A 26,095-nucleotide genomic window follows, 5' to 3' on the forward strand; every position below is an offset into this window, starting at 1 on the left:
GGCCTTTTATCAAGACAGGAACATGGAAATTTACAACATAAAACAGTGACAAACAGTCACCAATAAACAATAAAAAATAAAATATCACACTGTAACACAATAAAAAATCAAAATACATAAACAAACAGTAGTTACGTTTATAAGACATGCATATCCCCCTCAGTTAGCTTGTAACCGAATGCTTATTATAGTAAATAATTTATCTTGAATACATGAGGTCAAGTGAATCAATACAAAAATTATGAATAAATGTATTGAAACAAATCGTATCCTATCTTTTAACATTTAATTTGGAATATATTAGACGTTCATTTTCTATCTTATGATTCACTTATGAGTCTTAAACTGATCAAATGATCAAATGGTGTAATACAAAAATATTAACAAATAAAATACGACTGGAGACGCTTGAAAAAGTACAGGGATGATTAGACCAGGTGTTCCGGAAGGGTAAGCGTTAGACCAAGTGTTCCGGAAGGGTAAGCGTCCTTTGCTTCATCAATGACACCTGCCATGTAAATCCAAGTCGAATCTAACTAATGTCACGTCCTCGCATCGAGAACTCGGGAAGTGGCAATAAAGCCACAAGGCACTCTAGTGATTATAATACAAAACCATCGACCTTCATATCACACAAAGTGTATCGTACAGCTTAGACGTAGGCCGTCCCTGTTGGTCATGCTGTGAGTAAAGATTGAGGAAAGCGGATGAAGTTGAAGAATCCGTTGTGTCCTTGATTTCAAGCTCTGACTGGTATAAACAATCAATGTGGTCAATGAACTTCTTGTTATTCACAGACGGCACATCACCTATTTATCTCAAAGTGAAATTGAAGGACTTGGCTAGGTTTTTGTAACTAGTCCTGATAAGCTTATCAATAAACTCAACTTCGTACGAAAACATAAAGTAATCGGCTAGAAGAGGTGCACATATTTTTCCTGTAGGAATGCCTACAGTGTGCTGGAAAAAGTTGCCATCGAGCTCAACATATATATATATCGTCAACCAGGAACTCAATCATTCAATTCACAGGTGTTGCAACTCGCATACCGATACGTATGATGTTCTGTTGTATTACACTTAAATGTAAGCTAACTATCAATTTAGGTCATGTCCTCCGTGATGTAAGTAAGAAGCTGTTCTTTTACAATAATACTGTAAAATATACAAGACGGACATCTACATATCTACTTATACTCCCTAACGAAACCATCGCTGTTAAGAGACCATTTTTGCAGCTTCCAGTAGGCGGACTCTTAAAATAGATTTGACAATATCAGACACATAAGACTACATACTACCTTAATGATAGATCTCCCTTATTTAAAATAAATGCTTTATCTAAGAATTCCGCATTATCTTTCAGCTGTAAGCTGCATGCTTTGTAGTGTTCTATCAAATCAGTAGTAAATCAATTGACTCAAACATCATTCATCGAATATATTTTAGATGCTTACAAGTGTTTACAGGTCATTGTTCTGCAGTAAGAGAAAGAAGAAAACACGTCATAGTAAGACTAAACATTATATCCTGAAGTTTATATTTTTGTAGACTCGGATTTAGGAAGTTGTTCTGGTTCCGCATTGGTGTACTGCGCTACACCCTTGTACAACAAGGGCCCGTTTTCGTGAAGAAGAAGTGCTGGCCACACGACGAAGCCCAGGTACTTTCCAGAACGTGTGTAGGCCCGGAAGTGATCCTTGGTAGACTTTGTCGTGATGTCCGCCATCATAGCAACAGGAGGGTCCTGTAGGCACATATACCAACACAATTCCACACAGCTCGCACGGTAGCGAATGTAATGTCTGTTTTCCTCCAGGACTTTATTGAAGTCGGAGTATTTGTTTTTTAGTGCTGCTGATTCATCCACTTCTCCCCTAACCAACTGGAATTACAAAATGTACCATCATTGTAAACAGGTCGTGGAGCTTAAAGACACATACATGTAGGGAACAGATATTGTATTTCTGAGCCTGTCTAATTAACAAGGAACAAACCTCAAAAAGCTAGTTTCAAATGGTTTAAATAAAAGGTGGTGATTATGTGCTGAACATAGTTTTGTGGATCGACACTCCATTTGTAAGTATGCATATTATTGAGGACCTTCTCTCATACTTCATCATTCGATCACATTTAAAGTTAAAAACGCAGCTTTCATGTTCATGACATGAACATAAAATGTTGGCACTGAAACGAAATTAACTGAGAGTTTGTAAAACACGCTAGGAAAAGTTTACCTTTATGACAGGCTTAAGACTTTCTCCAGAAGACATCTGCAGCTTCATGAAGTCTTTACATCTCTTAGAAACGTCAACGTTAGCAGCAGCAGAAGTCTGCATATTTAAAACAAACCGTGGTACCGTAATGTTCACAAATTCAGGACAAAGGCAAAACCGTTGAATTTAAGGGTGTAGATATTCATAAAATGTCTTATTGTGTATGCGTTGGTTGAGCAAGCGATAAAAGTATCTCAAATTTGCATCTAGATATTTTATAGAAACTCGTGTCATAAAATCATATATATTAAAAAGATATATGTAATAGAAAAATAAGTGGGAAACATCATCGTCAGTTTGTTAGTGAGATATATAAACTTTGTTTGCATATACATACTTACTGTTGATTTAACAACAATGTCTATCATTTTGTCAAGATCACTTTTAGCTTTCTTCTGACAATTTTCATATGTGACCTGCAAAACACAATGAACACATGGTATGTAGATTAAAAATTACAATGGACATGTGTCGATTTACGACGGTATATCCCGTCTGCTGTATCGTACACTTCATTACACACACAGTGAGTGTAACAATACATGAACTTTTTTATTTCAACATGACGACGGAAATATTAGATGTCACCAGGGTTTATTGAGAGAACATTAGTTTCAACATACTTATTCTGAGGACCTGTTTCGAGGCCCGGAACAACCTCAACACCGGGTGTCGCGAAAATGCAGACATAAAGTCAGATTTGACAAATCATTCAAATTGCTTGCACACAACATGCTATAACATGAATGCATTTAATGTGAAAAAGAAAAAAAGGACGGATGAACAACACGAATCTCAACGATACACCAGTAGAAAATAGAAGGCAATTACAACACGAATCTCAACGATACACCAGAACACAATAGAAGGGAATGACAACACGAATCTCAACGATACACCAGTACACAATAGAAGGCAATGACAACACGAATTTCAACGATACACAAGAACACAATAGAAGGCAATAACAACACGAATCTCAACGATACACCAGTAGACAATAGAAGGCAATGACAACACGAATCTCAACGATACACAAGAACACAATAGAAGGCAATAACAACACGAATCTCAACGATACACCAGTAGACAATAGAAGGCAATGACAGCACGAATCTCAACGATACACCAGAACACAATCGAAGGGAATGACAACACGAATCTCAACGATACACCCGTAGACAATAGAAGGCAATGACAACACGAATCTCAACGATACACCAGTAACCAATAGAAGGAAATCAGAAGTTACGGAAGGGTATTGTATACCAGGAGTATACCGCAGTTTAAATTTCGCCTTTTTCGCCCTCTGCAATGCGGGCGACTTTATCATGACAGTATATCATATTAATGATTACTTGAGAAGGACTAAATTAACACTAGGTGTGTGTGGATTTTACAGGTGAAGGGCAAATTATTAAATTGGTGAATTTCCAGGAACACAGTTTTTCTGCACCAACTGTGACATCCGTCAAATATTGGAAAGTTTATGGGTCATTAGGGATGGTAGACACTTAACTCCCATTGTTGGTAATCAGGTCACCATGGCAACTGTGACATGTCTATGTAGATGGACACCTCTGACCAGGAACTTATTAGTTATTGGATTAAAACATTGTTAGTTCCAGTTATAAACAAGGTATTCTTGGGAATTTGAAATTCACGATTTATAGCTACATAGTTGAATAAGCTATATTGACATTTATATAGTTTCATTTATGTTTTACTTGAAAAAATAAAAATAAACTCGAAATATAATATCTTCATTAACAAATGAAACCTTTCAACAGCACACTCTCGTGCAGTGTATCAGTTATTAGATATTAGATGATGTTTAGATATTTTGATAAATATATATTTAGGTTTATGTTTTCGAAAGTATACTGTTTGTTGAATGTATCGTTTTGAAAGGCGCTAAAATCAACATATCATCAACATGGCGTAAAGAAAAGCCATTTAATCATTCAAAAAAGGATTATGGATGCACATGCTTAGAACAAATAAAAAAGGTCAAACGGTGTTTTAAATCGCTGATGTAGGGTGAGACCTAAATCAAGAATATTTCTGTGAATATTGTTAGATTGGACGAATAAATACAAAAATCTTACTTTAACAAGATCAACCATGAAGTGAATGCACTTTTCTTCCAACTCTTCCTCAGCTTTTTTAGTCTGTTTTTTCCCGTTATCGGTACATCGGAGTTGCTCTACTACGTCTGTCCATTCGTTATCGTAAAGTTCGGAAAATCTCTCCGCCAATTTGCTTGCTCTGTTTTTATCACTGAGATCGGCAATGGCGGGATTGTTGTTCTTGAGACGGGCACCTGCGATTTCTGAGACTCTGCGGACGATACGTGGAACTTTGATTAAATTGTTTAAATATCAAACAACAAAAGGAATACATATTTAAAGTTATAAAATAACAATAAATAAATAATAATGAATTTAATATGAAACTAAATTTAAAAATTGATAATTTCTTAAGTATTTGACATAATAATTATTACATACAGACTTAATCAATGGAATAAAACAATAAAACGATACATCATAATTATATTCAAAGCCGTATTACTATAAAGCTGAACCTTAATACTTGAGAAAAAGCGTTATCAACATTCTGGGCCTCACCGTTATTCAGAAGATGTCATTTATAGGTTTAAAACATATTTGACCCCTGTGATATTGAATATAAGTCAAGGTCATTCATTTGAACAAACTTGGTAGCCCTTCATCTGAGGTCATATAAAGACTTCAAGTCATCCCGAATCATCAATCACCGGATACTCTATCATTTATGTTGTCTATCGGACGGAAGTAAACATCGACGATAAAAATAAAAGAAAGTGACTTTAGTCCATTCGACGTTTAAGTTATTTTTTATCCTTTATTCAAATTTAAATTGGCGGCATGATAAAACAATTCAGGAACAAAATTCAATCAACTTACACGTTGAGTAGCTCTTGTTTCGCCGATTTGTAGTCTCTTATTTTCTGCTGAACTTTCGACCAGTCACCATCTGTATTTTGTTCACCTTCCTCGCCGGCAGCGTTGTTAGTCTGTACGTTGTGAATATATGTCAAAAGTGCGTACCATGTAAGCGTTATTTATTATATAAAATTGTTAACCGTAAATACAAAACGTTCCATGAAAACAAGAATTACTCAAACTTAAATTCAAGGTTAAACATTCTTTAAAAACCAACTGGAATTGTCGTCGCTCACTCTGGTGTTATACAAAAGAGCAACTTATAAATATGCTATGTAAATATTATACGGTTTCCACATTTTTGGTGGATTATTTTTTGGGTGTAAACACTTAGTGTTTTCCTGTTTAGAACTGCCTTGTGTTTTACACATTTGTAGCATTTTTATTGTCAACTGTCTAAAACGAAACAAAACAAACTACAACATTCTAACATTTTACAGGTACAGTTTCATGTTCTAAATCTATAAAAGTCAAACGATTTAAAAAACAAACCTCAAAACTTTGGAAATTATACAGGATATAATGTACAAGGAAAGACAACTTACAACATCTTTGGTATTTTTGTGACTGTGCTGCACTTTCATATTCAGATCTTTCGTCTTATTCTGAAGCCATTCCATCAATCTTAGTTTGTCCTGTAAATTTCCATCGTCAAGTCTTCTTAATGTTGTATCTATTTTCGAAACGATTTTCAGGTTTTTTCTGGGTTGACCCGTAGGCTCTTTATCATCCTCTGAATTGTGGTTTAGGTCCTTCGTTGATCGGTCAGTAGATACAACTACATGTACTACACTTTTGTGCACACCTGGTTTTTCTTGAGATGTGTCTGTCATTTTAACTGCTTTTCCTGTGAGAGATGTAGTCTTTGCTTTGAATGATCCAGTATCTATCTTGTCTTTCAATTCTTTTTCTGGTTTAGTATTTAAATCTCTATTTCCGTGAATGTCATCAGCGGTGCATGTGGCACCTTTTTTATGTGACTGATTTTGATCACTGTGAGAGGGAGTCCCCGTTGCCTCCTGTTTGTGCTTATCTGTCGATGGACGCGAGCCCATTCTGAAGCAAACAAGAGGCACGTTTGTACATGAGGATGGTGTAACATATCTAACCTTGCTGCTGCAAAAGCATAACAAAGACATTCACAAAACTTTAAACAGGTTATATATTGCTTATATAATGATTAGAATGAAAACAGAGTTCTCGCCTGGGGTTTTGTTGCCTTTGTAAACTTGGTACGAGTAAAAGTTTTAATGCTAACCAGTGATAATGGTCCAGTTTATCTTGAGTAATTTTGCTACAGTATTATTTCCATCTTGTACTTCATGGTACTACGTCAAACTGACAATATCTCACAGGGAGGAAGCGATGCTAGTTGAACACTTAACTATGCGGAAGTACATACTTGCGCTTCACGCGAGGCTCGCGGTAGCGTAAGTATGATGCTGATAAGCTTTCGTAACAACTGTGTAACAACAAAGGAAAGCTACATTTGGTGGCAGTATCTGTTACGAAAACCATAAATACTTAAGAAAACAAGGATCGGTTTTTATAATATCACAGTTAGTTACAATAACTTGAGGTCTTATGACATGACGAACGCGCAATTAAACCACATCGTTTGTGTAACATAATAATATTTTCCACTGCCGAGGATCTGCTTTAAAAGAAGTTACATTTCGAATTCCAGTCACACAGGATGACTTCCAAATGGTAATGAATATATCGTCATCAAATATATGAGGGGCAAGATCGATTCAAAAATAAAAATAATAGCAAGTTGGGTTATCTTCGTTGCTTCTTGATTGTTTTGTACAAACAAACTCTCTTAATGACGCCTGCAAATCATCCGTCATTGAGATGCAGTGATAATTCCATATGTGAGATCTTTGTAGAACTGGACTCCATAATATTATCAGACATAATGTATGTAGTGAGAGCTGTAAGATATTGACTTAATACATTATCTACAAGGTTATTTTATAACTAGATTATCTACAAGGTTATTGTATAACTAGATTATCTACAAGGTTATTGTATAACTAGATTATCTACGAACAATATGATTTAGTTGTTTATATTAGGGTTGTCAACGGTTAACCTGCCACTCGATCGGTTGTCAACGGTTAACCTGCCACTCGATCGGTTGTCAACGGTTAACCTGCCACTCGATCGGTTGTCAACGGTTAACCTGCCACTCGATCGGTTGTCAACGGTTAACCTGCCACTCGATCGGTTGTCAACGGTTAACCTGCCACTCGATCGGTTGTCAACGGTTAACCTGCCACTCGATCGGTTGTCAACGGTTAACCTGCCACTCGATCGGTTGTCAACGGTTAACCTGCCACTCGGTCAGAAGACCTCGAACCGGACATTCATCTCGATGTGGAGTCCCATGTTTATCTGGCTTAAACCTATAAATTATCTATCGATGGGACCAAAGTCGATATTTTTGGCAATAAAACAACGCTCAGACTGACCTGTTAGCGTGTTGTTGTATTTACTAGTAAGGATTGACAAAAGAGATACAGAACACATCATAAAAAGACTGAATAGATTTTAATAGGGAGCCATAATGTAAAAGTTGTGAATTAGAACTAGCTTTTAAGGGAGTAACGCTATACAATCATAAAGAATACCCGATTGATAGACATCAGAGTAACCGGCTACTCAAATTCGTCCGGTTTGACAACCCAGCTAGTTTATATCATATTATTGTAACTGATATTTTGATATCAAACTATTAACATATAAATGTTTTGTAGAGCGGCTACTGGAGATCGATCGATTTGATGGACCTACATTTTTGTGAAACTAGTATACGACCAGGATAGAGTGCTGTTACCTGAACAAGGGAGATAATTCTATTTTTATATAGCGCTTCAACAACCAGTGACTTTTGTTTATCTGACTCTGGTTAGTTGTATTATCAGAATTTCAAAATGAAATATTAGGAATGAGATACTGAGAGTTGTGGGAACTCTATAATCAATCAATTTAAGACAATTTGAGTGATCGACATTTTTGTTTATTTCACGGTTTAGGCTGCGAAGGAATAATTAAGATGGGCGTGACAATGTAAAACGTACAAGAGACACACTTTTTCAATGTTATATGGTCGGTATGACTTGTTAGTAACCCTACATGGTGTTTAGCACACGAAATATAAATTAACACGAAACTGTATAATAGATCTGTATACAACATTAAGTTAATATAAACCGAAAGTAGAAGTATAATTATCAACATACCAAGACAATAAACAATTCTAGCACACATGATACGTTACCAATTGCTTCGTGAATCCATACGCTATCACAAATTATCACCCAATCCGTAGAAATTGTGGTAGAAATCTGAAACAAAACTTGACAAGTTTCCCTATGTCGTCTGAAGGTGGGTGATAACACCAAGCAAACAGGTATCTTAAGTAGGTGATTTATTCTTAGCATAATGTCGGTTGTTGACCCAGATATTTTATTTCATAAATTTAAAAAATCTTGGACCTTACCTATACACACATATAGTAGCATACCTGTTCTACTGATATTCCACCCTACCGGATAACAAGTAGGCGGCCCATTTACACACACACACATACAGGTGTGTGACGCAGGTAAGACACAAATAAGGAACTAATTCGTGGAAACGCGATAAATTACAGGGAACCAGTTTACACAAGCCTTTCTGTATTCGTGACTGCACAAGTTTAGCAAGGGTCACCAGCCTGGTGTAGACTTATGCAATAGCAAGGTGGGGTAAGTTATTGATTGATATGCATGAGTGTGCAGTGTCATTTCAATTTTAAACCGTATGTTTTGGACACTAATCCAAACTTGCCCCTGCTTCAGTTTCCATTTTTGGAGGGTTTCTTTATAGAGGTAATGCACACATTGTATTTACTAACTGGTGCAACACATTATACCTTTTTAAGACTAGATGTTTGGCAAATTTCCAACAAACGTTCCTTACATTTAATCAAGGTAACCAATCCAAACACCAATCAAAGCTTAAGGTCTATTTCGACAAGATTCCATAAAAAGTTGATTTAAGAACATAAATACATGTACATCGTATAAATTTACAGGGAACGACCATTCCCCATGTGTTATATATACAAACCGAAAGCTGGTGTCAAATTTGAATTATTTGCAAATAATAATATCTCAAATAAATATAATTTACGTCTCTTTTAGTTGTTGTAATATGTGTGTCGAGACCTTCTAGTAAATGGATAATATTTTTATTATTTTTGTTTGTTGTTTTTTTTCTCCTCAAAGGGATACAGAATTATCAATGATGACGTCAGGAGACAACCTCCTCGTTGCTGCTATTGATTTTGGGACTACGTTTTCCGGATATGCCTTTTCCTTCCGACACGACTATGATCTGAATCGTTTGAATATCTTTGCAAATACGTCGTGGATAGCAGGTGGTGCCGGACTGGTCTCCTGGAAAACTCCAACAACTCTTCTCCTCAACGCTGATCAATCATTTAACTCGTTCGGTTACCAAGCTGAGGAAGATTACATCGGTATCCTGGACAACGATGACGAAGATCCAGACAACTACTACTACTTCAAAAGATTCAAAATGTTACTCCATGGAAAATTGGTACTTATTTATTTTCAAGTATTCATAGCAATATGCGTTACGTTCAGGGCGATTGTGTTGACATTTCAATGCAATAGAGTTTATCAAACGTGAAAATAATAAAAAAAAAGTATGGTCATTTCAAGCCTTGTTTCGTACCCCAATTCGTGTATCCAATTCCCTACAAAATGCCTTACCATTAAACCACCCATTACCCAAAATATATTACATGCAGGTAATCGGAATGTACAAATGTTGGCTGACAGAACAACTTCATATTGGTATTACAGTTGTTATTTTGGATATGTCGTTAAATCATAATATCTATTAGACAGTTGTAGCTGGTGTACCACTGTTATATTGCCCAGCAGTTTCATATCCAATAGAATTTCATGTTTAACAGCTAAATGTGTTTTTTTGTTTCATTACGGCTATTCCATGTAAGTATGAAAAAAAAGAAATAAAGAAAAAAAATACAAAAGCAAAGTAATAATACATAAGGGTTACATTTAAGCAATGTATATCGAAGGTAAAATAGAATGTGACCAAAAGGAGGCAATGCCCTCAGACACGTCTGAACTAAAACCAGTCGTTATTGTATATCTTCCACAGACGCTGGACAGAAATGTGATGATAAAGGACATTGGTGGTAAAGAGATGCCAGCTTTGGATGTCTTCTGTCACTCAATCCGTTACCTCAAGGACAACCTAATGACGACGCTGGAGAACAGAAGCATTGACATCAAAGAGGAGGAGATCAGGTTTGTTCTCACCATCCCGGCCATTTGGAACGAACCAGCTAAGCAGTTCATGAGGGAAGCAGCCGTCAAGGTATATATGGTTGTGGAAATATTTTATAATGACCAACACTTTGTATATGCAGCAAAAACTCCTGTACAGAACACTGCAGCCATAAATACCTTATAGAGAATCCCAGCCCTATAACCAAAACAGAAGAGTCAATTAAGCTACTGATCGTTTATAGAACACCCCAGTCCCAGTCCTGGAACTTTAACACTTTCAAAGACACTCAATGTCACTCAATCTATAGAAACTTTAACAAACCTTCCAGTCATAGAACCCTCACAGAACACTCGGGCATTAGAGATTATTCAGAACATCCGAGCCATAGAACATTGACATCATATTCCAGTCATAAAACATTTTAAAAAAACTCCAGTCATAGAACGTTTACAGAACACTCCAGCCATAGAACCTTTACAGAACACTCCAGTCATAGAACCTTAACAAAATATCCAGCCATAAAACGTTTACAAAACACACCAACAATAGAACATTAACAAAACACTCCAGCCATAGAACATTAACAAAACACTCCAGCCATAAAACGTTTACAAAACACACCAACAATAGAACATTTACAAAACACACCAACAATAGAACATTAACAAAACACTCCAGCCATAGAACATTAACAAAACACTCCAGTCTTAAAACATTTAAAGAAAACTCCAGCCTTAGAACCATAACAAAATATTCAGCCATAGAACGTTTACAAAACACACCAACCATAGAACATTGACAAAACACTCCAGTCATAGAACATTAACAAAACACTCCAGCCATAGAACCTTTACAGAACACTCCAGCAATAGAACCTTAACAAAACACTCCAGCCATAGAACATTAACAAAATATCCAGTCATAGAACATATACAGAACACCCCAGCCATAAAACATTTACAGAACACTCCAGTCATAGAACCTTAACAAAATATCCAGCCATAAAACGTTTACAAAACACACCAACAATAGAACATTAACAAAACACTCCAGCCATAAAACGTTTACAAAACACACCAACAATAGAACATTAACAAAACACTCCAGCCATAGAACATTTACAGAACACCCCAGCCATAGATCCTTTACAGAACCCCCCAGTCACAGAATGTTTACAGAACACCCCAGCCATAGAACATTTACAAAACACACCAACCATAGAACATTGACAAAACACCCCAGTCATAGAACATTAACAAAACCCTCCAGCCATAGAACATTAACAAAATATCCAGCCATAGAACGTTTACAAAACACCCCAACCATAGAACATTGACAAAACACCCCAGTCATAGAACATTAACAAAACACTCAAGACATAGAACATTTACAGAACCCTCCAGTCATAGAACATTTACAGAACACTCCACCCATAGAACATTAACAAAACACTCCAGCCATAGAACATTAACAGAACACTCCAGCCATAGAACATTAACAAAACACTTCACCCATAGAACATATACAGAACACTCCAGCCATAAAACATTTACATAACACTCCAGTCATAGAACATTTACAACATTTACAGAACAATCCAGCCATAGAACCATAACAGAACACTCCAGTCATAGAACATTAACAAAACACTCCAGCCATAGCACATTAACAAATTATCCAGTCATAGAACATTTACAGAACACTCCAGCAATAGAACCTTAACAAACCCCCCCAGCCATAGAACATTAACAAAACACTCCAGTCTTAAAACATTTAAAGAAAACTCCAGCCTTAGAACCATAACAAAATATTCAGCCATAGAACGTTTACAAAACACACCAACCATAGAACATTGACAAACCACTCCAGTAATAGAACATTAACAAAACCCTCCAGCCATAGAACCTTTCCAGAACACTCCAGCAATAGAACCTTAACAAAACCCTCCAGCCATAGAACCTTTCCAGAACACTCCAGCAATAGAACCTTAACAAACCCCCCCAGCCATAGAACATTTACAGAAACCCCCAGCCATAGAACATTTACAGACCCCCCCAGCCATAGAACCTTTACAGACCCCCCCAGCCATAGATCCTTTACAGAACACCCCAGTCATAGAACATTTACAGAACACCCCAGCCATAGATCCTTTACAGAACACCCCAGTCATAGAACATTTACAGAACACCCCAGCCATAGATCCTTTACAGAACACCCCAGTCATAGAACATTTACAGAACACTCGAGCCGTAGAACATTTACAGAACACTCCACACATAGAACATTAACAAAATATCCAGCCATAGAACGTTTACAAAACACACCAACCATAGAACATTAACAAAACACTCAAGACATAGAACATTTACAGAACCCTCCAGCAATAGAACCTTAACAAAACACTCCAGCAATAGAACATTAACAAAATATCCAGTCATAGAACATTTACAGAACCCTCCAGCAATAGAACCTTAACAAAACCCTCCAGCCATAGAACCTTTACAGAACACCCCAGCAATAGAACCTTAACAAAACCCCCCAGCCATAGAACATTTACAGAAAACTCCAGCCATAGAACATTTACAGAACACTCCAGCCATAGAACCTGAACTAAACACTCCAGCCATAGAACATTAACAAAACACTCCACCCATAGAACATTTACAGAACACTCCAGCAATAGAACATTTACAGAACACTCCACCCATAGAACATTTACAGAACACTCCAGCAATAGAACATTTACTGAACACTCCAGCCATAGAACATTTACAGAACACTCCAATCATAGAACATTTACAGAACACTCCAGCCATAGAACCTTAACAGAACACTCCAGCCATAGATCCTTTACAGAACACCCCAGTCATAGAATGTTTACAGAACCCTCCAGCCATAGAACCTTTACAGAACACTCCAGTCAGAGAACCTTTACAGAACACTCCAGTCATATAACCTTTACAGAACACTTCGACCATAGAATATTTACAGAAAAATCCAGCCATAGAACATTTACAAAACACACCAACCATAGAACATTTACAGAACACTCCAGTCATAGAACCCTTACAGAACACTCCAGTCATAGAACATTTACAGAACACTCAAGCCAGAGAACATTTATAGAATACTCCAGTCATAGAACATTTACAGAACACTCAAGCCAGAGAACATTTATAGAATACTCCTGTCATAGAACATTTACAGAACACTCAAGCCAGAGAACATTTATAGAATACTCCAGTCATAGAACATTTACAGAACCCTCCAGCCATAAAACATTTACAGAACACTCCAGTCATGGAACATTTACAGAACACTCCAACCATAGAACATTTACAGAACACTCCAATCATAGAACATTTACAGAACACCCCAGCCATAAAACATTTACAGAACACTCCAGTCATGGAACATTTACAGAACACTCCAATCATAAAACATTAACAGAACACTCCAGCCATAGAACATTTACAGAACACTCCAGTCATAGAACCTTTACAGAACACTCCACAAATAGAACATTAACAAAATATCCAGCCATAGAACGTTTACAAAACACACCAACCATAGGACATTAACAAAACACTCCAGCAATAGAACATTAAAAAAATATCCAGTCATAGAACATTTACAGAACACTCCCGCCATTGAACATTTACAGAACACTCCAGTCATAGAACCTTTACAGAACACTCCACAAATAGAACATTAACAAAATATCCAGCCATAGAACGTTTACAAAACACACCAACCATAGAACATTCACAAAACCCTCCAGCCATAGAACATTAAAAAAATATCCAGTCATAGAACATTTACAGAACACTCCCGCCATTAAACATTTACAGAACACTCCAGTCATAGAACATTTACAGAACACTCCAGCCATAGAACATTTACAGAACACTCCAGTCATAGAACCTTTACAGAACACTCCAGTCATAAAATGTTTACAGAACACCTTAGAACCTTTACAAAACACTCCAGTCATAGAACCTTTACAGAACACTCCAGCCATAGAACATTTACAGAACACTCCAGTCATAGAACCTTTACAGAACACTCCACAAATAGAACATTAACAAAATATCCAGCCATAGAACGTTTACAAAACACACCAACCATAGAACATTTACAGAACAATCCAGCCATAGAACATTTACATAACACTCTAGTCATAGAACATGTACAGAACACTCCAGTCATAAAACATTTACAGAACACCCCAGCCATAGAACATTAACAAAACACTTCACCCATAGAACATTTACAGAACAATCCAGCCATAGAACATTTACAAAACACCCCAGCCATAGAACATTTACAAAACACACCAACCATAGAACATTTACAGAACACTCCAGCCATAGAACATTTACATAACACTCTAGTCATAGAACATGTACAGAACACTCCAGCCATAAAACATTTACAGAACACTCCAGCCATAGAACATTTACAAAAACACTCCAGTCATAGAACATTAACAGAACACTCCAGCCATAGAACGTTTACAGAACAATCAAGCCATAGAACATTTACAGAACACTCCAGCCATAGAACATTTACAGAACAATCCAGCCATAGAACATTTACAGAACACTCCAACCATAGAACATCAACAAAACACTCCAGCCATAGAACATTAACAAAACACTCCAGACATAGAACGTTAACAGAACACTCCAGCCATAGAATCTTAACAAAATATCCAGCCATAGAACGTTTACAAAACACACCAACCATAGAACATTAACAAAACACCCCAGCCATAGAACATTTACAGAACACTCCAGTCATAGAACGTTTACAGAACACTCGTGTCATAAAACATTTAAAGAAAACTCCAACCTTAGAACATTTACAGAACAATCCAGCCATAGAACATTAACAAAACACTCCAGCCATAGAACATTAACAAAACACTCCAGCAAAAGAACATTAACAAAACCCTCCAGCCATAGAACGTTTACAGAACACTCCAGCCATAGAATCTTAACAAAATATTCAGCCATAGAACGTTTACAAACCACACCAACCATAGAACATTGACAAAACACTCCAGTCATAGAACATCAACAAAACACTCCAGCCATAGAACCTTTACAGAACACTCCAGCCATAGAACCTTAACAAAATATCCAGCCATAGAACGTTTACAAAACACACCAACCATAGAACATTAACAAAACACTCCAGCCAGAGAACATTTACAAAACACTCCAGCCATAGAACATTTACAGAACACTATAGTCATAGAACCTTTACAGAACACCCCAGCCATAGAACATTTACAGAACCCCCCACCCATAAAACATTTACAAAACCCCCCAGCCATAGAACATTTACAAACCCCCCCACCCATAGAACATTTACAGAACACTCCAGCCATAGAACCTTTACAGAACACTCCAACCATAGAACGTTTACGTACACTCCAGCCATAGAATCTTAACAAAATATCCAGCCATAGAACGTTTACAAAACACACCAACCATAGAACATTTACAGAACAATCCAGCCATAGAACATTTACAGAACCCTCCACCCATAGACCATTTACAGAACCCCCCAGCCATAGAACATTTACAGAACACTCCAGTCCCTGTCCTGGAACTTTAAAACTTTCCAAGACACTCAATGTCACTCATTCTATAGAAACCTTAACAAACCTAGCAGTCATAGAACTCTCACAGAACACTCGGGCATTAGAGATTATTCAGAACATCCGAGCCATAGAACATTGACATACTATTCCAGTCATAAAACATTTAAAGCAAACTCCAGTCATAGAACCTTTACAGAACCCTCCACTCATAGAACCCTCACAGAACCCTCGGCATTAGAGATTATTCAAAACACCCGAGCCATAGAACATTGACATAATATTCCAGTCATAAAACATTTAAAGAAAACTCCAGTCATAGAACCTTTACAGAACACTCCACTCATAGAACCCTCACAGAACACTCGGCATTAGAGATTATTCAGAACATCCGAGCCATAGAACATTGACATAATATTCCAGTCATAAAACATTTAAAGAAAACTCCAGTCATAGAACCTTTACAGAACAGTCCAGCCTTAGAACCATAACAAAATATTCAGCCATAGAACGTTTAAAAAACACTCCAGCCAAAGAACCTTAACAAAACACTCCAGCGATAGAACATTTACAGAACACTCCAGCCATAGAACCACAACATAATACAGCCATAGAACGTTTACAAAACACACCAACCATAGAACATTAACAAAACACTCCAGTCATAGAAAATTAACAAAACACTCCAGCCATAGAACCTTTACAGAACAGTCCAGCCTTAGAACCATAACAAAATATTCACCCATAGAACGTTTACAAAACACACCAACCATAGAACATTTACAGAACATTACAGAACACTCCACCCATAGAACATTTACAGAACAGTCCAGCCTTAGAACCCTAACAAAATATTCAGCCATAGAACGTTTACAAAACACATCAACCATAGAACATTAACAAACCACTCCAGTCATAGAAAATTAACAAAACACTCCAGCCAGAGAACCTTTACAGAACAGTCCAGCCTTAGAACCTTAACAAAATATTCAGCCATAGAACTTTTACAAAACACTCCAGCCATAGAATCTTTACAGAACAGTCCAGCCTTAGAACCTTAACAAAATATTCAGCCATAGAACGTTTACAAAACACATCAACCATAGAACATTAACAAAACCCTCCAGTCATAGAAAATTAACAAACCACCCCAGCCATAGAACCTTTACAAAACACTCCAGTTATAGAACCTTTACAAAACACTCCAGTTATAGAACCTTTACAAAACACTCCCGCCATAGAACATTTACAGAACCCCCCAGACACAAAACCTTTACAGAACCCTCCAGCCATAGACCCTTTACAAACCCCCCCAGTCATAGACCCTTTACAAACCCCCCCAGTCATAGACCCTTTACAAACCCCCCCAGTCATAGACCCTTTACAGAACCCCCCAGCCATAGAACATTTACAGACCACTCCAGCCATAGAACATTGACAGAACACTCCAGCCATAGAATATTTACAGAACACTCCAGTCACAGAACCTTAACAGAACCCTCCAGCCATAGACCCTTTACAAACCCCCCCAGCCATAGAACATTTACAGACCACTCCAGCCATAGAACATTGACAGAACACTCCAGCCATAGATCCTTTACAGAACACCCCAGTCATAGAACGTTTACAGAACACTCCAGCCATAGAACAATTACAGAACACTCCAGCCATAGAACAATTACAGAACACTCCAGCCATAAAACCTTTACAGAACACTCCAGTCATAGAACAATAACAAAACACTCCAGTCATAGCACATTAACAAAATATCCAGTCATAGAACATTTACAGAACACTCCAGTCACAGAACCTTAACAGAACCCTCCAGCCATAGACCCTTTACAAACCCCCCCAGTCATAGACCCTTTACAAACCCCCCCAGTCATAGACCCTTTACAAAACCCCCCAGCCATAGAACCTTTACAGAACACTCCAGCCATAAAACCTTTACAGAACACTCCAGTCATAGAACGTTTACAGAACACTCCAGCCATAAAACCTTTACAGAACACTCCAGTCATAGAACAATAACAAAACACTCCAGTCATAGCACATTAACAAAATATCCAGTCATAGAACATTTACAGAACACTCCAGTCACAGACCCTTTACAGAACCCTCCAGCCAAAGACCCTTAACAAAGCACCCCAGCCATAGAACATTTACAAAAACACTCCAGTCATAGAACCTTTAAAAACCACTCCAGTCATAGAACCTTTAAAAACCACTCCAGTCATAGAACCTTTAAAAACCACTCCAGTCATAGAACCTTTGCAGAACACTCCAGTCATAGAACAATAACAAAACACTCCAGTCATAGCACATTAACAAAATATCCAGTCATAGAACATTTACAGAACCCCCCAGACACAAAACCTTTACAGAACCCTCCAGCCATAAAACATTTACAGAACACTCCAGTCACAGACCCTTTACAGAACCCTCCAGCCATAGACCCTTTACAAACCCCCCCAGTCATAGACCCTTTACAAACCCCCCCAGTCATAGACCCTTTACAAACCCCCCCAGTCATAGACCCTTTACAAACCCCCCCAGTCATAGACCCTTTACAAACCCCCCCAGTCATAGACCCTTTACAAAACCCCCCAGCCATAGAACTTTAACAGAACACTCCAGCCATAGAACCTTTACAGAAGACATAGAACGTTAACAGAACACTCCAGCCATAGAACAATTACAGAACACTCCAGCCATAAAACATTTACAGAACCCTCCAGTCACAGAACCTTTACAGAACACTCCAGTCATAGAACAATAACAAAACACTCCAGTCATAAACCATTAACAGAACACTCCAGCCATAGAACAATTACAGAACACTCCAGCCATAAAACCTTTACAGAACACTCCAGCCATAGAACAATTACAGAACACTCCAGCCATAGAACCTTTACAAAACACTCCAGTCATAGAACCTTTACAAAACACTCCAGCCATAGAACATTTACAGAACACTCCAGTCATAGAACCTTTACAGAACACTCCAGCCATAGAACGTTTACAGAACAGTCCAGCCATAGAACATTTACAGAACACTCCAGCCATAAAACATTAACAAAACACTCCAGCCATAGAACCTTTTTTACGCATAGTACAGTTATATTTAATACCCCATGATACAATTGGTTAGTTTATCGATAATATAAAATCAACTTTCACAAAAATTGAAATGATGAAAGACGTTTGGTGTTGGTTGAAACGTGTTGCTGTCTGTATATAGTAAATCAAAACAACAACATTCACACGTGCTGCTAAACAATACCTCCTATACACTTGTGAAGTTACAATATCGAGGACAGTTCTTGTTTTGAATTAAGTAAACATTAGTCTTAAATGTTTCAGAGTCTGTAGTCATGTTTTGTCTATTTAACATTATCAGCATAGATGAAGAAAGTATCGTATATAGGTTGTTTTCCGTACGTACGTTTACAATATAGTCTTGGTGATGAAACCTAGTTCCGCCAAAATTAACAGCGCATCAATACAAACCCTGAAATTTTAAAAATAAGCCTGATTTGATAATGGGACGGCTTCGAAATTAAGAGAGTTAGCTGCCTTCAACATGATGCAATTTTTCCTCTCAAAAAAAGCTGCCAATGAATATGTCATATTTGTACCTGATACACCGGGGTGAATAATGTCCAAAATGTCAGTAACATTAAAAATATATATTTTTTTAAATATCTACATTAAACCATTATTTCCTTTAATTGAAGATATATTCAGATCCAAGTTTTCTCTAACAGCGATGTCCAGAATGTCATGAACATGAGTTTGAAACTAATATCTACTATTTCAAGTACTCCCGTAATACTTTTTGTGTGTTTACAGTGTTTTAAAGAAAAATGGCTGGCAAATCGTTGTTTGTTTTCTTTGAAGAAAAATTGTTACATCAAATTGAACACCTGCACATATCGGTGCACCGTACTAGCACACCAAACTTATTTACAAACAAAACTAAAAACCTTCAACTCTTCCACAAACCTTTCAAAATAATGTGTAGTGTGGTAATCACTGGTGCCTTAATAAAGATTAAAACAGAATATATGATTGCAGTGAAAAGGGTTCCTCGATGGCTTTGGGTATTTTCATTATTAAAGAGGTCGCAATTCGCATTAACGACAAATCTGGCGGTTAGGACAGTACCCCGTATTGGAGTCAATAGCGTTTTGCTTTATCTTACATTCTTACAACTACAAACTAGCCTGAAACTTGACCACCACTACGAATATTCTTTCCAAGATGGTGGACCTTACAAATTGATGCTTTCTTTGAAAGTAAAACTTCCATAACAATAAGACATACACGCAGTTATCCCGAGATTCCTTCTTAAAGAAAGCCGAGATTTTAGGGTATACCCCTTTATATTTTTTTTAATTTTAATTTTTGCCCATTCTATATATATATATATATCGCCAAATCACTGAGTGTGTTTATAAGACTCGATTTCTTATTTTCGACACAATAGGCGGGAATATTATCGAGGAATCTTGTCCTTGCTCTGGAACCGGAAGCTGCGTCACTCTACTGTAAACATATTCCTGTAGACCGGATGGACACCGGAAACCCAGGGGAGACTTCTATAATTCCGTTCCAGGAAGGGATGAGCTACATGGTTTTAGATTTGGGAGGTAGGTATAAAGGCGTTCCTGTAGGTGGTAGAACCTTGTTAGTCATGGCCATGGAAAACATGCCATTCGGATTGATATGTCTCGACTGTGCCCCGCTTTGACAATCAATGCGCATGTCAAGTTTGGTTGATGTAGCACTTAAAGCTTCAGAGAAACTAACTTAAACGCAAAAACTGAAAGTTGTTGGAGATGCTGACACAGTCAATGGACCGTGAAAGGTAGGCAGCATCAAGCATTTGATGCATGGGTTGGGATGTACTACCTAAGATGATACATCTATGGTCCAAGTTTGGTTGGTCTAGCTCTTATCCTTTCAGAGAAACTAACTTACACGAAAAAAATTAATGTTGACGCCGTCATTGCCGCCGTCGCCGCCGAAAAAGCAAAACCTGAGTCTCACTTCCGACTGCTTCGTGAGTCTCACTTCTGCTGCTTCCTGAGTCTCACTTCCGCTGCTTCGTGAGTCTCACTTCCGCTGCTTCGTGAGTCTCACTTCCGCTGCTTCGTGGCGGCGAGACAAAAATTAAAAACGTGTTCTACGTAAGGATTCCCGTACCACCAATATCCAAAGGGAAATCAAGCAGAGGTATTTATTAATATAAAAAGTCACATTGACAGGGATCCTTAAATGAAGCCATTGACTACCTTACTCTCGCTAAAATACACTTTTTCAGAATGTGCCAGATTGTTGGTGTTTGTGACGTTATTCTGTAGTGTACATGTGTCAACAGATTAAACTTTCAACTGTTAATGTCACCTGTTTGCATAAACAGTATCGAATCTTTCATAACAACCACCATTATCTCACGTTGATAGTACTGCCCTACAATGATGGTGTCGAATTAATGAACTGGTGTTTTAGTTATTTGATGGTTGTCGTTGCTTCATCCTCAATGTATTACATAGACTACTACATACATTAATAAACTTCTGTTTTATCTAAAGCTTCAAACTTGTATACGTAGATACATGTTGAACACAAAAAAAGGACTTTTGAATGCTCGAAAAACATGAATTCAGCTTCGCAGTTTCGGAAAAAGAAAAGAAAAAAAGGCCAAGTGTTCAATGTAATTTCGAGAATGTTCATCTTGCCACAAAAGCAACAATGGAACAAAAACAACCCGTATACATATATACATCAGTTAACTAACGAAACACTTAAGTATCACTATACATACATACATCAGTTAACTAACGAAACACTAAAGTGTCGCTATACATATATACATCAGTTAACTAACGAAACACTAAAGTGTCGCTATACATATATACATCACTTACTTTGCAAACGATTTAGAAAAACATTGAATAGACTTAAGCCTGAAAACTGTGTTCAGTGTTTACATTTGACTCTTTGATCGTTTTACATGTTTTAAAGGAAACTAAAAAGATGGTTTGAGCACAGAATTAATGGTTGAGCACGAGAACGGTTTCCATGAATACAGGACCAGGGCATTATGCCGATACCCTCATTCGTGGTGAGAAATCGTTGTTACTCTCTTGAGTCTCAGAGCATTGGTGACCCACATATTCTCCTGGATTTAACGGCAGACTTATTGGTGGGTGTCACTCGTTGTGAATCAATCTATTCCGGAACATCTTGTTTGGCCTCCGGTATTTAGTAAGGGTTCGTGATGTCTTCCCTTTTGTGTTGGTGGCTCGTAGGTTCTTGTTGGCGTCTTTTGTGTCGATTTGGAGTTCTGATTCTGTCCTTGTGTGTTAGTGTTGTTTTTCCTATTTCAGTTTATTGTTTTGTGGTTCCTCTATGTTATCTATCTTATAATATGCTGTCTATCCTCGCAGGGGGTACCGTTGACGTCACAGTACACCAGGTGACAGGGGATGACACACTAAAAGAGCTGTTCAAGGCCAGTGGGGGTGCTTGGGGAGGAACGAGAGTCGATCAAGCCTTTCAAGCCCTGCTCAAGAACGTTGTCACGGAAACATGTTTCGATGCCTTCTGTCGAGATAACCGACCGGATCTTTTAGATTTTGAAAGAGAGTTAGAACTTCGGAAGAGAACTGTGGTCGATTCTGCTCGTAAACCTGTGGTAATGAAAGTTCCCATAGCGCTCCCGACAACTTACGAAGATATGACCGACAAATCCCGAGATGATGCCATTAAGGAATCAATCCACAACGGAAAAATCACATTCAAAAGAGACAAAATGCTTATAGATGTCGATTTATTCTGCGGGTGTTTTACCGACTGTACAGAAAGTATCAAAGGTCACGTGGAGGACATTCTAAAAAGGCCGGAAATAAACGGCCATCTTGACGCCATCATTATGGTGGGAGGATTCTCAGAATCTGCCATAATCGTGCAATCTCTTCGAAAGGCATTTCCGGGGATGCGCGTGATCGTACCACAGGATGCGGGGTTGGCTGTTGTGAAAGGCGCCGTTCTCTATGGACATTGCCCAACATCCATCTCATCACGGGTTTGTAAATTTACTTATGGAATAGCAGCAAAGGCCACTTTTAAACCAGGTATCCACCCTGAGAGTCAAAAATCGGAGAACAATGGGAAGTTTTATTGCAAAAATGTCTTTGGAAAATTCATAGGAATTGGTGAAAATGCCGGAATAGGGCAAACCGTCAAACAGAGTTTTGGTATCACCAGTTTGACCGCGCCCGTTGTCATAGAGATCTTCGCGTCTACTGAGCCCAATCCTATCATGGTGACTGATGAAGGATGTACAAAGATTGGAAGCATCACTGTCCGTCCACCGGAAGCTGGCTGGAAACCGGATACGGACCTTGAGGTAGACATGGATTTCGGTAGCGCCGAGTTTACAGTGAGTGCGTGTGATGCGAAAAATAAGACAGATTCTTTCTCAACGACCTTCGATTTTTTGGAGTGAATGAGCAATAAGGAACATTGGGGGAATTAAACCCAGATAGTTTGTAGATAGCATCTAGTAATTTGAGTGTAACTCTGACAAACTTCGATGGGATCACAGATATGTAACAATCCCTTAAATCAACATAAACGTCGTGTTTGAAATAGTTGCAGACGTGAATCAGTCCATGATGATGTAATTCGCTGTCTGCCAGTGTTTGGCCAACTTGGCCGTCATAAATGTACTCTCGTAAACATTTACACCAATGCTAAATACGCCCATCGAGATAGAGAACCCACAGATTTGAGACTTCTCTAGGGAGAAACAATTCTGAAAACAAATAATAAATCTGGAATTCCACTTGTAGATGTCGGGAACCGAACCATGACCGTCTGTATATAAAAAGGTACAATTACGTACACTATGTATATAACAATACAACACAAGAAAACTACGTCTATTAAGGAGAACTTCGGGGGAAGTTATACCATACCTCGAGGGATCCTAAGGCATGTATTGCAAATATTTTATTGTAGTTTGAAAAAGTATTTGCATTTATGTAATTTGTCCAGAAAGTGCTTCTGTCAATAATGTTTCGTCTAGATACCTTGTCATTGAATGTTTTCATTTTTTATTGAAATAACGTAATATACGTGACCTTCAATGTAATATCTCTCGATAAAGGTCTTCAGTTTATCCTCGAGTCGCAATATTTCTAGTACAGAAGACAACGCAGAGCGGGTGCCATTAAACTCAGATTGACTTGAGAAACGCCACAAGAGCATGCCGAAACACTTCGCATTGCAATAAGGTCCTAATATTACTGTCTCCTGTATACAGATCCCATCAACAGATGGGAATATGCTAAACCGAGGACCGCATCCAATCACTATTCTAGAAGTTAACATAGAACTATCGAACTTTAACTATCCTCTTTAACAGACGTTTATCAGTTCGTATATATCACCATGTATGCAATGATTATGTACTTTTTAAGACGCTTGTTTGTTAACAGATGTGTATCAAATGTTCTGTTATTAAGTATGACTTATATAATTAATGGTTTTCAGTTTTGTTAGAACATTTATTTCTATTATGACCATCACCATCATGACAACAAGGAGTATATGTTTCTGATGGAGAGTGCGACAGCCCCGACTACAGTAACATAGCCCCTTAACGCATTATCAGCGTTGTATCTTTGTGTTATACATACAGTTTATATGGAACAGTTGTGTTTGTGCTGCAAAACATTTGTTCCTTAATTCTAAATCCTCTCTGACATAACTCATTTTAATGTTTTATATAGTGGAGTTCTGTAAAATATCAGCGGCAACCCATTTCTATCTTAACATGTATTGCTGTCTTGATTCTGGATAACATTTTTGTTTTATTTTTGTATTCATTTATCTATTTTTCTTATATTTTTTCTAAATATATGTGTGAATGTGTGAAAATATACTAATCAAAGTAGTGTTGTTGTTGTTGTTCCAAGTGTTTTCTTATTGACAAAATATAAGAATAAAAATACATGTAGCTGATTGAGGATTTGTTTGTTTCATTTTATGACAAGCAATGCATGCTTAGTTTGCTTTGTTGAACACATACAGTTATTGAACACGTATATGAAAGCTTTCGAAAAAGTCTGTTTCCTTCGTCAAGTAAAGAGTGCATATCCACAAAGGGGTGGAATGGGTAACATATTACCCCTCTCCCCGACTGCCTGTAGGATTAGAGTGCTATTTGGCGAAATGCCTCGGTATTTTCTGATAGCTGACTTTACTTACACGGAACAGTGTGGCTTAGTAAGTTGTTTTAGCAGTTTAGAGTCGAGACACCGGCCATTGAATGATACTAGCCAACTATTGTTATCGTACTATTCTCTGTTATTCAGATACAGTTGTTTAATGTTTTATCATCCCTGCATGCTACTGGCCAAATATCCTAAAAGCATGGTATTCCGTGACTCCCTATGCACTATATCTCCATGAAGGACTTCAGTTTATCCCAGAGTTCTCAATTTTGGAGAGGACAACGCAAAGCGAAACTAACGTCAGCCATTCCCGTCAGATTGACTTTAGAAACCCCACAAGAGTGTACCAAAACACATCGCATTACAATAAGGCCTAGTTACTGTTTCCTGTAGACAAAGACAGATGGGAATATGCTAAACCCAGGACCGCATCCAATCACTATTCTAGAAATTAACATGGAACTATCGAACTTTAACTATCCTCTTTAACAGACGTATATCGGTTCAAATATAATACCATGAATTCTTAACAGATGTGTATCAAATGTTCTGGTATTTAGTATGACTTAATGGTTCACTATTTTGATAGAATATTTATTTCTGTTATAATAATTACCATCACGACAACAATGAGTAAAATGT

At 37.6% G+C, this 26,095-nt stretch overlaps 2 protein-coding genes across 7 annotated transcripts; one reads left to right on the forward strand and one right to left on the reverse strand.

Annotated features, from left to right (window-relative positions):
- Positions 1 to 51: 51 nt before the first annotated feature.
- On the reverse strand, positions 52 to 8,883 carry LOC110461834. 4 transcript variants are annotated; one of them, XM_021515526.1, is made up of 8 exons: positions 8,772 to 8,853; positions 8,550 to 8,616; positions 5,809 to 6,319; positions 5,225 to 5,334; positions 4,385 to 4,616; positions 2,618 to 2,692; positions 2,238 to 2,333; positions 52 to 1,885 (listed from the first exon to the last, which is right to left on the reverse strand). In XM_021515526.1, exons 3-8 carry the CDS (start codon positions 6,316 to 6,318, stop codon positions 1,538 to 1,540), a joined length of 1,371 nt encoding a protein of 456 aa, XP_021371201.1. In that variant the 5' UTR covers position 6,319; positions 8,550 to 8,616; positions 8,772 to 8,853; the 3' UTR covers positions 52 to 1,537. The 4 variants fall into 4 exon arrangements, with proteins under 4 accessions (XP_021371201.1, XP_021371199.1, XP_021371202.1 ...); XM_021515524.1 differs by lacking the exon at positions 8,550 to 8,616 and having other exon boundaries at positions 8,796 to 8,883; XM_021515527.1 differs by lacking the exon at positions 8,550 to 8,616 and having other exon boundaries at positions 8,772 to 8,847.
- LOC110461833 (heat shock 70 kDa protein 12B-like) lies at positions 8,791 to 25,242 on the forward strand. Of its 3 annotated transcripts, none has more exons than XM_021515522.1 (5): positions 8,791 to 8,876; positions 9,541 to 9,874; positions 10,466 to 10,684; positions 20,695 to 20,857; positions 22,661 to 25,242. In XM_021515522.1, the coding sequence occupies exons 2-5, from the start codon at positions 9,557 to 9,559 to the stop codon at positions 23,719 to 23,721; spliced, it is 1,761 nt and encodes a 586-aa protein (XP_021371197.1). In that variant the 5' UTR covers positions 8,791 to 8,876; positions 9,541 to 9,556; the 3' UTR covers positions 23,722 to 25,242. The 3 variants fall into 3 exon arrangements, with proteins under 3 accessions (XP_021371197.1, XP_021371195.1, XP_021371196.1); XM_021515520.1 differs by lacking the exon at positions 8,791 to 8,876 and adding an exon at positions 8,891 to 9,018; XM_021515521.1 differs by lacking the exon at positions 8,791 to 8,876 and adding an exon at positions 8,891 to 9,013.
- The last annotated feature ends 853 nt before the right edge of the window (positions 25,243 to 26,095 follow it).

Source organism: Mizuhopecten yessoensis, unplaced genomic scaffold (assembly GCF_002113885.1).
Source record: "Mizuhopecten yessoensis strain PY_sf001 unplaced genomic scaffold, ASM211388v2 scaffold10687, whole genome shotgun sequence".
In the NCBI taxonomy this organism is placed as follows: Eukaryota; Metazoa; Mollusca; class Bivalvia; order Pectinida; family Pectinidae; genus Mizuhopecten; species Mizuhopecten yessoensis.

What these genes read in the sequence shown, in the direction of transcription:
- LOC110461834 (XM_021515524.1), bottom strand. Translation starts at nt 6,318, where the DNA reads ATGGGCTCGCGTCCATCGACAGATAAGCACAAACAGGAGGCAACGGGG. An exon ending in AAACAAGAGCTACTCAACGT is followed by an intron (nt 4,617 to 5,224) that starts GTAAGTTGATTG and finishes TATCGTCCGCAG; the next exon opens with AGTCTCAGAAATCGCAGGTG. An exon ending in TCATGGTTGATCTTGTTAAA is followed by an intron (nt 2,693 to 4,384) that starts GTAAGATTTTTG and finishes TGTGTTTTGCAG; the next exon opens with GTCACATATGAAAATTGTCA.
- LOC110461833 (XM_021515522.1), top strand. Translation starts at nt 9,557, where the DNA reads ATGATGACGTCAGGAGACAACCTCCTCGTTGCTGCTATTGATTTTGGG. An exon ending in TGTTACTCCATGGAAAATTG is followed by an intron (nt 9,875 to 10,465) that starts GTACTTATTTAT and finishes TATCTTCCACAG; the next exon opens with ACGCTGGACAGAAATGTGAT. An exon ending in CATGGTTTTAGATTTGGGAG is followed by an intron (nt 20,858 to 22,660) that starts GTAGGTATAAAG and finishes CTATCCTCGCAG; the next exon opens with GGGGTACCGTTGACGTCACA.